This window comes from Dromaius novaehollandiae, chromosome 8 (genome assembly GCF_036370855.1).
Source record: "Dromaius novaehollandiae isolate bDroNov1 chromosome 8, bDroNov1.hap1, whole genome shotgun sequence".
Lineage (NCBI taxonomy): Eukaryota > Metazoa > Chordata > Aves > Casuariiformes > Dromaiidae > Dromaius > Dromaius novaehollandiae.
The window spans coordinates 23,156,311-23,171,583 of record NC_088105.1 but is presented as its reverse complement, the minus strand read 5'-3'; the positions used below and the strand labels follow the sequence as shown (position 1 = coordinate 23,171,583).

Below are 15,273 nucleotides of genomic sequence, written 5' to 3'. Positions count from 1 at the left end.
TTATTTGGCTAAAATGGTGCTGTATAAGCAAGGTTATATGCTGTTGTTTTGTAAATAAAGCAGAAGAAATAAATTTGCAATTTCATATTATGTAAAAAGAGAATGCTTGTGGCAATAGGTTTCTTCTGCGTGAACGTTAAAGTCATACTAGAAGCAAGCTTTAAGTGAGAAATTCAGAGTGCCAATTTTTCTTTTTCCTTTAGCATGTTTTGAAATTCCAGACATACTGGAAGAAAAGGCATGCAGTATGCGATGACACCTTAATACATAAAGGGCAAAGATTTAAGTCAATGTTACCAAAGAGTTTCATAATAATTATTTGTATCTAGTGGAATAATGTTTACTTTTTCTCTCTCAGGGCCATTTTATGTGCCAGATCTAGTTACTTTGCTGCTATGCTGAGTGGAAGTTGGGCTGAAAGCTCCCAAGAGCACATCACTCTTCAAGGGTAAGTGTTGTCTTTGCAAGTCATGTGGGAGCAAAGGTAGGCAATTTAAAATCACTGCAAATATGCAGCAACTGTGCTGCATATACAGCACTGGAGATTAATGTGCCTTGACTTTTTTTCGGTGTGATGTATTTCCTCAATAACATTTTGACTTCAGTGCAAAACACTGTTTGAAATGTATCTGTTAAAATTGTCAGATGGTACAGGAAAGAAGGGTTTTTTCTCAAAAAGAGGGTATTAACCTTTTTTGTAGAGCATGTTTTAGTATTCACAGCCTATTTTGCCCTTCTCTCTTATTTGCCTCATATCACACATCATGAAAAGTACCAGAAATGACTGGACAGTCTAATTTATTTTCATAGCTATTTGTAAAATAAATGTATCCTATTTATGATAAGACAATTACATTTCATAAATAGTGTTAAATAATGATATTTCAGCATCATACACTAAGACACTTTTGACTAGCATGCTTGTTTCTAATGACTTTCTGTGCAAGTGCTGAAAATAACTGAGCTGTCAGTGTAGGATGCATACTTAAGACTTTGTGGATAAACTGGGGAACTATTTAGTTCTTTCCAATATCCCCAAATCAGTTAAAATATTTCCAATTTCCTTGAAAAGCAAACTAATACTTCTGCATGTTAGCTTTTTTAGTTTGTGTGGTGTTGGCAGATTCAGCTTTCTTCAGAAAGAACTGTGTACCTTACAGTGCTGCAAAATATACTTGCTTTCTTTTAACATAAAATTGCTTGGCCAAGTGGTTCTTTCTTGTATTTTTATCATTTTAATCTTCTGTCTGTGTAATAATATTACTGCAGAATCAGGAAGGCTTTTTGTTGATTTGCTTATTTTTTAATGCTGGTAAAAACAATACACTTCAAATGTAAATGATTGCTTAGCTGATATGCTATATGTAGCGAATGTTTTACAGGTTGTCGGTCAACAGTTACTCTGGTATTTACATTTCTCTCCCTGAAACTCATTTTCTTATTTGTTAATTTCTATCAAAGAAATTTTAGACTTTATTTTCAGTAAAGGCTTTCTCTTGAGAAGTACTTAATCTTTATAAGAGTGTATTGTCATGCCAATGTCTTATAATTTTTCAGTATTAAGAATCATTTCAATTTATTGTACCTTTTCTAGTTCATTTTTTTGCTTTGTGCAGATTTTCATGCTGTCTTTTTAAACACTTATAAATAAAGTACATATGGCTTACTCTGAAATAATGAAAATTCTGTATAAGATAACAGCTGTCAAGACAGCAGGGAAACTCCTCCTTGCTGATTTTATGGCTACACTGTGTACTAATATATAGAGAGACAACTGTGTTGATTTTGCTGCTTAGCATGTTGCAACCATTTTTTTCTTTTGTTTTTAGTCATCAATGTCTGTTGCTTAAACATGGTTAATGTTCTGAAGGGTCTTAGCTCCATTTGCATAACTAGCTTACCCTAATGTACACTGCATCTGTAGGTTCTGGAAACTGCACATTGAGATGTACATACAAAAGTACAACAACGTACTGTTAGGAAGATTGTGTCCACCATTTAAAAATACATATTCTGGGCCTTTCCCCATTATGGGGCTGGGACAATGCAAAGATGTAAATGGCAACTCTCTGAAGTGCTTTCAGGTTTCTTCTCCTTATTTCTTCTGAATATAGCCATAAAGACTTTTTCTAAATATCTTGAGATGCAACTTTTCTCCTTAGCACTGTAATAAAACTATTAAATGTATTTTTATTAAGTAATTCCTAAAACCAAGAATTAAAAATAACAGAACGCGTTTGAAACATACAGTTACTTAACAATTGAGTCATTACTAGTAAAGAGCCTCAAGAAGATTAAAAAAAAACTTTTCTGCATATTATCAAAATAAATAATCTAGAGTTTAAACAATTATCACAGATCTTACTAGTATATGGTACTATTCTGCTTATGACTAATCTCAAAGATTTAAAGTATTATAAAGTTTCACCAAGACTGCTGAGTAGCCAAGTTAACCCACAATGCCATCCCTTAGATAATTTTAAATTGCAGTAATCTCAGAGACAGGAAATTTTTTATCAGGTCATTTACCTTCCATTCACAGAATGGCTGTATGATGTATTAGTCTTTTGACCAACTACTTTGGTTAAAAATAGTGGTAGCCTTTATTCTGGATATGTCTTTATTTGTAGTGATGTTTTTCTTTCTTTTTTTGCAGCATAAACCATATAGAAATGAGTGTCATCTTGCATTTTATATATGGAGGTATTCTGGACTTTCCAGACAAAGTCGATGTTGGGTATATGTCAACTTTTAATTATTTTTAAATGCAGTTTATGCCTATTCTGTATTTTCTCAGTTAAAAGTCAAAAGAAAACTTCTTCATCTAGTATAAATAAGACAAAGATGTCAAATGCGGTGATCATTATGTCTAAGCATACTTGAGGAAGTTCTAAAAATAAAGCTGTTGAAGAAATCTTGTTTATTCAGCAGCTACTGGAAAAGGTCGGCCAGCAATTTTTGGAATATTATATGAGAAAAGTAGCAACCAATGTAATTGTTAACTTTTTTTTTCTGCTATAGTTTCTAATCCTATTTTTAAGTTGCTAGTCTACCATAATTCTAAACTAATGAAATAAACTCTGAATTTTATAATTACTCCCTGATATAATTCATGTATCAGCTGTTGAGCTTTGCCACTAAATATTAAAACTCTACAATTTCTGAATTTTAGAAAATTTTCATCAAAGCTTATCTAAAATAAAAATATAGTATTGTTTATAATACGCCCCAATGTCAGCATTTAAAACAGTAATTGACACAGAAAATAATTCTATGGTATTGATTAGTATATAAAATTAATAGCTTGGTTTTTTAGTATTTGTGAGGGATATAATTCTCAGAATCTATGTCGTCACTAACATTTAATGTAACCCTTGGAAAGAAGAACTACGAAAAGCCAAAACTGTTGGTACAAATATCTTTTTCACTTGCTATCATTAAAATAAAGAGAAACTCAAAGAGTCTTCTAAGCAATTTTTCAAGCAGTTGTTGAGGCTTACTTTTATATAGACTGGAGTCAGTGGTTGGGGAGGTTATTTTTAGGTTAATACATGTTCCCGTTTGAACATTATTCTTTGGAGAGTTTCACACTTGGTTTATCAATGAGTTTCCTGCAAAAAACTTCTGATTGAACAGAGAGGTGAAATTAGTGTGTAAATTATCTTGTAAGCAAAATAATACATCAAAATGTGATTTATTTTTTGATTCCTCTTGTTACTGCTTTCTCTTTAGTCGCATATTGGGCATTGCAGATATGTATGGGCTAGATGGACTGAAAGAAGTAGCTATCTACATATTGAAAAGAGATTACTGCAATTTTTTCCAAAAGGTATGTCTAGATCTGTCAGTTCTCATGCTACTTCATCAGCCACAAAGCCAAAGGGAAGAATTTCAATTCCATTACTTACAGATCACACTGATGAGACAGTTAACTGCTGTGTGGCCAAGGTGTTAGCTTAAGTCAGCAGACCCTGTTCTTCTATGTAGATCTGTTAAATTCACTGAGATTGCTGATGAGAGTAAGCCTGTGGTATCATCCACTTACTTACAGAAACCTGTCATCCACACCTGATGAAAAGCAGTATTCCACTGCATCAATTGAACTTGTATTAAATTACATGGAATATAACAATATATTCCAGTGTATGTGTAACTTGTTCTTAACTGGAGTAGGAATATGGAAATACTATATATTTGCATATCAGATTTCATGGGCATATATTTTAAAAATACTTTTGTTCAATTTAAAAGAGTTTAAAAATAAACAACTATTTAAAGTTGAGCATTTTCTTGCATTAGGCTGATTAGGCTGAATGCTACATTTTTGACCTGTATGGAGGCAGATGACTTCCCTGTTCTGCACAAAAGCAAACAAACTTAAATACTGTGGTAGCTATCAGTACTTCTGACTGAACTGAAGATTTTGTACTTCTGTACAGTTTGTGTAAGTAAGAATGTACAATAATTGTGATAATTTTCAAACAACTGTAGCCTGTTCCTGGAAAACAGCAACCTGTACTAGAATGCATGGCTATTGCTCATTCATTGGGAGTGGAAAACCTATACGCTGCTTGCATGAAGTAAGTAAAATAAAATAAATTATGGTTTATGTTTTCCATTTCTCTGTTCACTGTTGAAATTAATTTATTTCAAAAGACTGAATTTATTAAATTTTCATATTTTAAACAATTTTCCTCATAATATTTTATAGGGATCACTTAACGTTAACAAGTGAAGATAGAAAATTGTTTCATCTGTTTCCTACCTGAAAAAGACTCTCTTCCTCCCCCCTTTACTCCCCCCCAACAGATGGGTACAAAAACATTTTGCAAAGTGTTTGTCAGAGAGAAGCTTTGCCAGTTTACCTGCTGAACTTCAGAACAACTGTCTTGTTATGTTGATTCAGTCTTTGGTAAGTAGTATATAGTATGCTTCATGTAAAAATATGAATATGTAAATTTTTGCTTATTTAGCTCTGCAAATTAATTTAAGAGATAATAAATACAGTAATAAATTTGTAGTATATTAATTATAATATATAAATATCTCATTAAAATAACAATTTTGAGAACAGATTTTGATGTGCAGTTGTAGTTGCTATGCTTCATGGAACATAGTCTAATGAAAATCATGCACAAGTCCAGCATAATAATACAAAAGAAGTTTATGAAATAGAATTGTGCCATCATAGCACAGCATCATCTACTCAGACACAGAGGAACAGCAAATTGCTGTTATCAGTTCTTACATTAGATGGTAGGGTGCCAAAATGCAGGATTTGTGATTCCCTTTTCCTCTTAGTCTATATTCTAATTTGGAAATGTACTTCTTTCTTCCCCCTAGACTTCAGGTGATTGCTGGCTATCAGTGATCAGAAGCCATCTATTTACAGGCAAGCTAGTCTTTCAAAATAAAGTAACAGTATAGTATACATATTATCTTCTACTGCACATATGACAATGTTGAAATGGTCCTTCAAAGCTTAGCATTCACTCTTTGTGACATATATTTATTGTTTCAATTTAGATCTGCCTAAACTTATGTATTTCCGAATTGTGTTTGTGTTTAAGATTGCTGTCTGAGCTGACTTAAAGTAACTGCTTTGAACTTGACCTATTAACAGAAAATTCAGTCGAATAGTTAGTCTATAAATGCACTGAACTCTAATAGAAATATGAAGAGTAGGTAAAGTTGGTAAAGGTAAATCTGTAGAGCCACTGCCAAGCATTACTGAGTATTACTGTAATGTGGATTAGCATACACAAAATTTAGTCTAGCTAGCTCAGATAACATTCATGGGAAGACAGGATAGTTTCAGTTCTAGCACACGCTAGACAACTAAGTATGTGAGGTCTCCAGAGGGCTTGTATATAGCTCATGCTGAAGTCCTTTCCCCCATGTCTTTGTTACTGTTGTTATCCAAGCTAATTAGCTCAGGCACAGCTACCCATGCTGCCAAACATACCCCTCGTTAGAGATGTACTCTCAAGATGATTCTGGCCAAGAACTTCCCCTTGCTGCAAGAGTTGCAAAGGCTTCTGGGAACCTTCTTGGAAGACTTAGCAAAAGAGTGCTTACACCATCAAGTGCTGGTCAGCTGTGAGTGGCTGCTACTGCATATTTAGGTGACAGCCTGAAAAATGAAAGATTTCAGAGGTACATGGTTGTACCAGGGTTGCTCAAGGGTATCCACAGTTATAAATAAACTGTCCTTCTATCAGGATAGATAAATTTGCTTGTATTAGTGAGGTTTGTAATATACTAATACAAAATAAAGACTGTAGCTATAGCTGTTACGGCAGTAGGAGTATTTTGCCATTATAATAGATCAGTACACTAAATTGTTCCTACTATATATATATATGCACAGCTTTGTGGTCATAAATATGTGTATGTCATATATAGTATAAATACCAGAGCAGTTTCAATTAAGGTTCTCGTAGATCAGTCCATTCTGATCTATGGGTTTACATGGTTACACCACCACCCATTGCTGAAGTAGCTCAGGTATGTAGTGCAAAGACAGAGTGTACTGCAGATGCAGCTCTAGTATCCCCTCCAGTCACCCTAGCGTGACAGCGTTAGGACAGGATAAAGTTAAAGCCAAGCCGCTTTAGGCCTGTCTTCCCCTCTGTGCCTCTTATAATATGTCAAGATACATTTTACTAATTTAAAGTTAGTGTGAGTGGGTCTTTGCAAGATTCACCCATATTTTATGGACTGATGCATAGAAAGGTTTTAGAATTGCAAATTTAAAAAAATGTATCATAAGCTTCTTCTGCCCACAGAACAGTTCTGTTGACTGAACACTTAACTCCTAGCTCTTGTAGCACCCAGTCCAAAAATTTGTGGAATTCCCTGTGTAGTTTTTCCAACTCAGAATCTGCAAAAATGCTTAAAGCTCTTGAGGGAGAAAGAAGAAAAGGTCCAATATTAATTTTACAGGGGCTACTGTATGTTTTACAATCCTCTTTTTAAGTCTTCTGCTGTAGAATGTTTTAACAGTTACACCCAGTTAAATAGTATGACCCTACCAATCCCTTCATTTATCAATCTCGGAAATGTAAAAATTAGTTACTGTGGGGCAGCTCTTTAGAGGAAGAAAAAAATGCAAAGAAAAGGAGACTACTGGTGGGAGAATCTCTGGGAAGCCTCAGTGACAAGCACAGAAACACTAGAATGGGAGTGCAGCTTAAATTCAGGTACTTTTCCCGGGGGTCCCAGCCAGATCTAGGGAAATGACCATGTTTTTAGGCAAGTAGAGTAGACTCCAGTTTAGAATGGAGCTAGAAAAAGAATTGCAACAGCAGTAAAATTCAGTTAGAGCCACTCCTACAAAGTGTTGATTTAATCAGAAGTCCATGAAGGCATTTTATATTTCACTGGAAGTGTCTAATGGGAGTAAATGCTTATTGCCTTGTGAGCAGGGGCTGAATCTCGGACAATTCAACAAGTTTGTAATTGAGTCCAATGGGAGCAGCCAGATCAAACCATAAGCACATATGTGATCCTTAATTTACCTTACATGTATATAATCAAACTGCTTTTGCTCAGTTTGCTGAATAAAATAATAAAAATATATAGTTGAGCAATGGCTGGTCAGGTTATATATGCTAACTACAATATGCATGAAAAAAATTCATACTGATTTCTACTTTGCATGGGTCAATATAGTCTGAATTTACAGTGAGCTTTTTTGTGTCAAATATTTATCGGAATTGTTGCTTTTTCCAGCGTTACTGATCTCATTGCGTAATTTATCAGTGACCTACTGCGTCGTGTTAAGTAGAGCTTTTTATCTATTTTACTTGTAAACAGTGATAAATTGCAAATTCATTTCAAGCCATGTACTAGCCCATAGTGTTGCTCAGGTACTGTTTTGATGAGGTACTTACTTAGGTAAGTACAGAAGTACCAAAGGCACAGAACAGGGAGTAAGTATCAGGAAATCTGTTTGCTTGTTTTTAATTTACATGAGTGTAACTGTTATTTCTTAGAGAAGCATTACAGAATGAAGACAGTAAGTTCAGTTAAAACTCCAGTGCCTAATGGTTGCTTTATCTGAGAGGACAAACATTTGATGTTTGACTCCTTTAAAACAAGCAAAAGGATGCATGTGTATGAAAATTCTTCAATATTTATGTATCCTGAATGCTAAGCAGCCATCTGCACTCACCTGAAACTTTTACTTCCCCATTTTGTAAAAGAAGTTACTGTATTTTTCTATGACGTAAAAGGATCTTCTCCATTCAATTTCTCCAGTTCTGATTTGCCTTATTGTGTTCAGGATTGCAATATGCAGTAACACATAGTTGAAAAATACAATAAAAGCTACTGAGAACGTTATCGTCCATCTTCAGCAGGCAAAATAGAAGCACTAGATTTTTGGATTTTTGCTTTAGCTTTGAAGGTAGGTATAATGTCCTGAATTATCAAAATCCAAATTTATTTAAATAAAGGAAACTAATACAGGGTTTGATATTTGTGTAAGTGTTTAATAACTGAACAGAACCTGTTCTGTAAGCAGCAATTCTTTAGGTGGTTACTCTGCAACAGGCTAATTTCTGTTTTTATTTTAAGAACCACAAGAATGCTCCTTTCCTTTTGATGGAAAGTGATCGGCTGATCAGTAGTCTTCCTCAAGTGAAATGGACTGAGACAGCTTTTGCCTTGGCATCTAGGCTACAAGAAGAATGCATAACATTTATTGTGGCAAACTTTCTACATATAGTACAAAGTGAAGGCTTTTATATTTTGTTGGAGGTAAACATGCTCTCAAGTTATTGTATGCTAATGCAACAAAAATACCTGTATAAAAATGCATGTATAAAAATTGTATAAAAATAAAAATTGTATTTACACTTTGGATAGTTCAGGCTGTTAAATAATCAGAATGCTTTTTTGTTTTAATGTTTATATGGAAAATTAATACAGAATTTAGGCAGTTTTTATAAGTGCTATTCTAAAGTAAATTAAGGGTTAATACTGTGTTCATGTATGTACCTAAGTTATGTAGAAGTTCCAGTGAATTTAGTGGGACGATTTCTGCATTGCAAAGAGATAAACATGTACAAAAACTTCCAACAAGTTTCCATAACACTGGGTCTCCCCAAATGACAGCATATACCTATAGGAATGATTATGAATGCTAGCAGCATACTCAAACTTGCAGTGATTTTTGTTGTGCGATGCAGGAATGTGGCAATGCTGTAGGTCCTAGTTAGAACTTAGCTAGTCATCTACCAGGTTCATTTTTCCCATGAAAGTTTTTTTAATAAGCAACCAATTAAAAAAACTAAATATGAACATGTTAAAACATTTTGGATTTAGAGTTGTGTGTGGCTGCAAATTCATCACAGGCTGTATGTTCCTAAAATTCAGGTTAACCAGAGGTCTCAAGATTATTGCAGAGATGTGGAGGGGGAAGGGATATGGAATAGGTACACAGGAAAATGCTCAGCTTTTGGAATGCCTCCCACATGATGTGATAGCAGACCCTCTCTGTTCAGTAGGGCTTGCGCATACAAAGTACACTCGTGTTTTAAATGGCTGCCTTTTTTTGTTTCCTCAGGCACAGGCAATGAGCAGCAAACCTGACCTTCTAGAACTAATTTTTAATGCAATTGAAAGAAGTATTAATACTGAAAATAGCTGCTTGCTTCTTGTAGCTGTGGATATGTTGTTGAACTCCACAAATGTGAAGGAGATGGTAGGTTTTACAATGTGCAGTGCTTGTAGGAAAAAATATTCTGGTATTATTTCGTGTAAGGGTTCAAATCAGATGATGTAGTTTGAGCTCAGGTGGCTCAGTCCTGCAATTGGATGAACACAGAAAAGCACTAGCCTCAGTCCAAAGTCCTGTTGGAAGTGCAGAAAATATGGGCAGTAGTTTACTGGATAATGACACTTTTTTTTTTTTTTTCAGAAAAGCCCTACCTATGGCAACAATAAAATGTATTGCATGATAGTGGGAATATGATTCTCATGGGCACCATTACTCGTTGATCTTTGCTATCATTTTAAGTTTGTGATGCAGGAAGACTTACTAAAATGTTCAATTACCTTAAACATACTGGGGAAGAGAGCTTATTCTCTCTCTGTCTGTCTGAATGTCCGTCTGTCTGTCTCTGTCTTTTTTTTCCTGTTTTGCAAAAAGCACAGCACATTTGCTTTTGTTTAAGATTATGTCCTCTGAAGTAAGAAGGCATCTTAATCTGATGTGTGTTTTTTGGATTGGGGGGAGGTGTCTGTCTCTGTGTGTGTAACATGCTGTGTATATTCCCACAATTTAAATAATGAATAATAATATTTAAGATGTGGTTGACTGTAATGCTAGAGATAATTCATGAATAATATGACATACTGATTAAAATCCAGAATGATGCTACCAGCAAAAAATGAAAAATAAATGCAAAATGAATTACTGCGATCTGGTGCTATTGTAGATCATCTTGGTAAAAGCAATGAAAATTTAATCAGATACATTATTTTTCCCCAGAGTATTTGACCTTGTTGTGACATAGCTGATAGTAAAAAGCTATTAAGGGGTTCATCTGAAAAAGGAAAAAAAAAAAAAAGAAAGGAATGTTGTGTTTTCTAGTGCTTTAGTATGCCTTGGAATGGTTTGGCTTCAAAGTATTGTAAAAATTACAGTGGTGGGCAATACACTTTCAAAAACAGCATCTCTGTCTACCAGGCCATCATAAAATATAAGTGATGACATCATTGATCTAGCTTAGGGAGTAAGTAGATTCAGAAAGGAATAATGACTGGTTGCTATGACAATATGCCTCTCGCCAGCTGCTGATTTGTTACTTGAACACAGGGTTTTACGTGCAAGATCCAGGCTCTGCGTGATAAGCTCTGGGTCTTCCTGGTTCAGTCCTTTTATGCTGTTCGTCACACAGAAAGCTGGAAGCTGATGAGGCCAGACCATCAACAAAAAATAGAGGCAGGTATGTGTGGCATCAAAGGGCATTGTAGCTGTTTAGTAATCTGTTTAATATACAAAATTTAGGCAGCATTGGGGAGCCCAAGACAAATTACAGCAAGGTTTGTGATGCTGTAGGTTTCTAAAGTGGAGTTTCAGAACTGAAAGCAAGATAGCATGCTTAGCTAGTTTCAGACAAGGAAATCAGCAAGTCATTTTCTGTGAATGTCTCCCCTGTTTTGTTTTTTTCCTGGGAGTGTATACAATAGCAACCAAAGATATGTAGATTGATTCTATTCTTGTTTACGGCTACTCTGAATTATTGAAAATATTGCAGTAGGACTTATCTGTCTCCTTTTTAAGGAGATGAGCACTGTGGAAGAATTAAATCTGCACAAAGCGGATTATCAGTTCTATGAGTTCAATGAATTTGGTTTCTGTCCTTTATTGGTTTTCTATATTATTGCATAAATACTGCTAGTCTCTTGCATAATGTTTATCTCATGTGGACTGTGAGTAAATGCAGATGGCTTGACTTCACAGTTGATTGGTATTGTGATATTGTGTATGCTACTGCAGAGAGCCCCTAAGGAGCTGCATAGTGTTCTCTAAAAATTTGAACAGGCAGTACTTCAGCTTCCAACAAAAAGGAGTTTTTGTTCCAAACGTTTCTTTGTTTTGAAATGCACAAATATTCTGAGGATGCGGAACTGATAATGGAGTTAGGTTTATGGTTGAGTATTAGCTTTGACAGTACAATGTTATAAAAGAAAAAAATGTGCTGAAGACTTCTGTATAATCAAATCACTTTTGATTCAAAGAAAATGTAAACACTTGAATGTCCTTTTTGTTAAAGACATTAGCATCTAGAATATTATAGTAATAAAATTGTTTATGTTTATAGATGGATTAAAATTTTATGCTAGAATTACACGTTGAGAGAAAGATGCAGTGTCAGTCTTTATAAGCATGATTTAGGGGTGTAGCCAAGCAAGGTCTCATTGCTACTTTATAGAACAGGCTTATGATTTCTTCCTGCATTATAAAGACCTTCAGAGGCTGAGGAGCTGGCTTCACAAACAAGCTTGTGTTTTTTGTCTTTGTTAATATGTTTGCTTCCTTGTTCTAAATTATGTTTAGGCATTTTTACATTAGGGCTTTCAATGCAAAAAAAAAAAAATTAAGACTAAGGTGTGCCATTAGTTGTCTGAACTCCATCTTGCCAGAAATTGTTTTATCTTTTAGATTATATTTTAACTCAGAGCTGTGATACATTTTATTTGTAAGCAGACAGACCGAAATGTTTGCATGAATTACCTGTTTTTAATTCTGGGTGAAGCGATTATGCAATACTGTCAGACTAATTTTAATCTTCAAGTGAAATCTGTCTGGGATAATTTAAATCAACTTTCATCTTACAGATTTCTGGTGGTGGTTTATTCTTTAAGGATTTAGCCTATATAGAATTAGCAGATTATAAAGGAGAAGGAAAAATGCCAAAAGATAACATAATATTGTGGGGTTTTTTCATTCACTGCATTTTTTGTGTTTTGCTAGACACAAGTTTATATGGATTTTGTCTAATATATTGGTGTATAGTAATGTGCAGAGTCATTGCTGGAAAAAGCATAAGATCCCTGTGGTGACATTTTCAGCATACTTTTTCTTGTGTGATTTTTACAGACCTATATAAAAATTACTTTTATATCTTAAATGAGAATTCATCAGAATTCTCATCTTATTGTTATACATGGATATGGGTTTTGTACGTATAAACAGTATGTCAGAATATGAGGGAACGGCTGCTTAATTTTTTAAATCCTTTTTTTGTAAAACCTTTTTCGAACTGGAACAGTAATACAAACAAAAAAGAATCCTTATCAATTCTGGGCCTGTAGAGTGTCTATAAATATCCTTTTTCTATTCTACAAGCACAACTGCTTAAAGGCTTTATTGAAAAATGCTTCCCTCCCAAAGTAGAACAGTCCAAAAAAAAAAGAAACCCACGCATTCACTGCCTGAAAATTTCACATGACAATCATAGGATAACTGATGACATTAAGCTGTAGGCTGACTAAAGAGATATCATGTACATTTAGATATTTTGGCTTTAGAACTTCTGCAAACTTTGAAAGTCTCTTTTTTTGGTAAATTTTTGTACGCATTATCAAAGATCTCAGTTCACTAGAAGCCTTGAGTGAGTTAAGCTTGGAGAAACAAGTGTGTCTTATCATGGAGATGGGGAAACAGAAGAGTTAAACAACTTGGCTACGCCACATGACCTCACTACAGATACCACATTTTTTCTTCTGAACATAAAAACGTATTTCTCCACTTAACATCTGCCATGTCAGTAAAATTAGCCTTCCTAGAATAATTACAGGACCTAAAGAACTGCTTTCTGGTTTCAGAACATGTTAATTGAGTAGGCTGGACTGTTTTCTGTGTCTCCCTCCTCTCCTGCGTAATAGTAAAGAAAATGCTTTTTTCCCTTTTACAGCGGCTTTTGACAAGGGTGATGATAGAAGACTTGGCAAAAAACCTGTATTCACTAGTTCTCAGGTAAACATTTACATCCAAATATTAAAAATACTCAAAAGCTTGTAAACTTTACTATTTTCATCATTTATATTTTAACTCAACATTAATTTGTCATATATTAATTAATGGAATTTACTTTTGAAAATTTATGTTTTCCTTGTAAACCAGTATTTCATCGAAATCCGTAATGTCCATTACTGGAAGTCCATTCAGGACTCAACCTGTGCTCTACTACATTTTCAAATGGATAAGCTCAAATAAAAGATAGGAATTTGTGTTCAGAAACTCACATTCCCTTGTGGCTATGTAATGAAACTGATCTCTGTTTCCCAAAGCAAATGGTTTGCTGCTGAGCTAATGAATCTCTGGTATTGTCACAAGCCATCGCAGCACAATCCATGATACTCCCTGCCCTGAAATAATACATTTTAGTGTCCTCACTCTTAATATTGAGATTCTCACTTGAAATTATATAACTGTTTGGTAGAAAAATAGTATGGGTTTTATATGATTTGATGGAAAGGGATGGATGCAATGTAATAATTTTTGGTATTACAAAGATTCCATTTCATTCATTTAATTCTCCATACTCCAGAAAATATCTTTACCTGAGATACAGAGAATGAACTACAGTCATTTATCTAGTGGATACTCTGTTAGCAATGGTTAAAAGCTTCCTGTATCACATGTATTTTAAATTAAATTTGGTTTTTATGTTCATAATAATTCATTGTCTTTGTTCCTCTTTGGAATATGTGCATATATAACTCCAAAAAAAAAGTTTCCTTCAGCAGACTCTAATCATATAAATCATGCAGAAAAATCTGTCCAATGTAAAATTGAGATTTTGCTTTGATACTTCCATATCCTCTCTATAGAGCAGTATTTCACAAGAGATTTACTGGGCACTACAGTTAGTTTCTGGTATATTTCTGTCTTTGAAAGCCAGTAATCTGAGCTGAAATATATATCTATTTATATATTTATATATATTTTATATCATTTTTATATATATATATACATAAATTATTTCTATGCCCAATCTTGTTGTTTTACATTCATGTACTACTAAAATAGTAGCTGTGTTTCAGAAATGAAAGATTATAGATGGTTTAGTGGAATAAATCTCTTCTGTTTTTTCTTGTTTTTTTTTTCCTAGCTAAACAAATCCATTAGTGAATCAGTCGGTATAAAGAATACATCCTGGACAGAACAAAGCAGGAAAGATTGCTGGGGTGATACTTCCACTAATCAGGATAAAATGAAATCTGATGGATTAGGAGCATCTGGACATACATCAAGCACCAATAGAAATGCTGCTAATAAGGCTTCAAAGAATGAGGATGTAAAGGGGAAAGATGGCAAAAAAACAGCTTCCAAGATTACTAAAGATTCAAAACCTGGAGAAAAAGTTGCTTCACCAAAGGCTAGAGCTGTTATAAAGCCAAAAACAGAAAATAATGGAAACGCAAAAGCTGAAAGCATGCTTACCAAGCAAGATGTTGAAAAGACATCATCTGCAAGTGGACAGAAAAATTCAGGAAGTGGCAAAGGACTAAAGAACCAAGAAGGAAAAATTGCAGGTGCCAGACCTAAAGTGCTGACTGGAACCTCAAGCGTGCAGATCAAAACAAAGCCATTGAGAAAAAACACAGGAAAGGAATCTCCCTGCTCCGTAACTGGGGCAGGAACTTCCAGCAAATCAACAAATTCAAGCATGGTGGATATCCAGACTGCCAGTGAACAGACAGAAGAACTCAAAGAGGATAAATTGGTAGAAGAAGAAAAAAAATATACTGGTA

General features: G+C 34.4%; 1 protein-coding gene and 1 long non-coding RNA gene across 4 annotated transcripts in view; one reads left to right on the top strand and one right to left on the bottom strand.

Annotated features, from left to right (window-relative positions):
- LOC135329041 (uncharacterized) overlaps positions 1-15,273 on the bottom strand; it is a 66,918-nt gene that overhangs the window by 32,455 nt on the left and 19,190 nt on the right. The gene's annotated exons all lie outside the window — the stretch shown is intronic.
- BTBD8 (BTB domain containing 8) overlaps positions 1-15,273 on the top strand; it is a 45,721-nt gene that overhangs the window by 17,035 nt on the left and 13,413 nt on the right. For all 3 annotated transcript variants that reach the window (XM_064515920.1, XM_064515919.1, XM_064515921.1), the window contains 10 exons: positions 359-448; positions 2,657-2,737; positions 3,733-3,829; positions 4,492-4,580; positions 4,810-4,912; positions 8,581-8,763; positions 9,572-9,709; positions 10,826-10,955; positions 13,431-13,492; positions 14,631-15,270. In XM_064515920.1, coding sequence (XP_064371990.1) covers positions 359-448; positions 2,657-2,737; positions 3,733-3,829; positions 4,492-4,580; positions 4,810-4,912; positions 8,581-8,763; positions 9,572-9,709; positions 10,826-10,955; positions 13,431-13,492; positions 14,631-15,270 — 1,613 coding nt within the window. The remainder of the gene's footprint in view (positions 1-358; positions 449-2,656; positions 2,738-3,732; positions 3,830-4,491; positions 4,581-4,809; positions 4,913-8,580; positions 8,764-9,571; positions 9,710-10,825; positions 10,956-13,430; positions 13,493-14,630; positions 15,271-15,273) is intronic.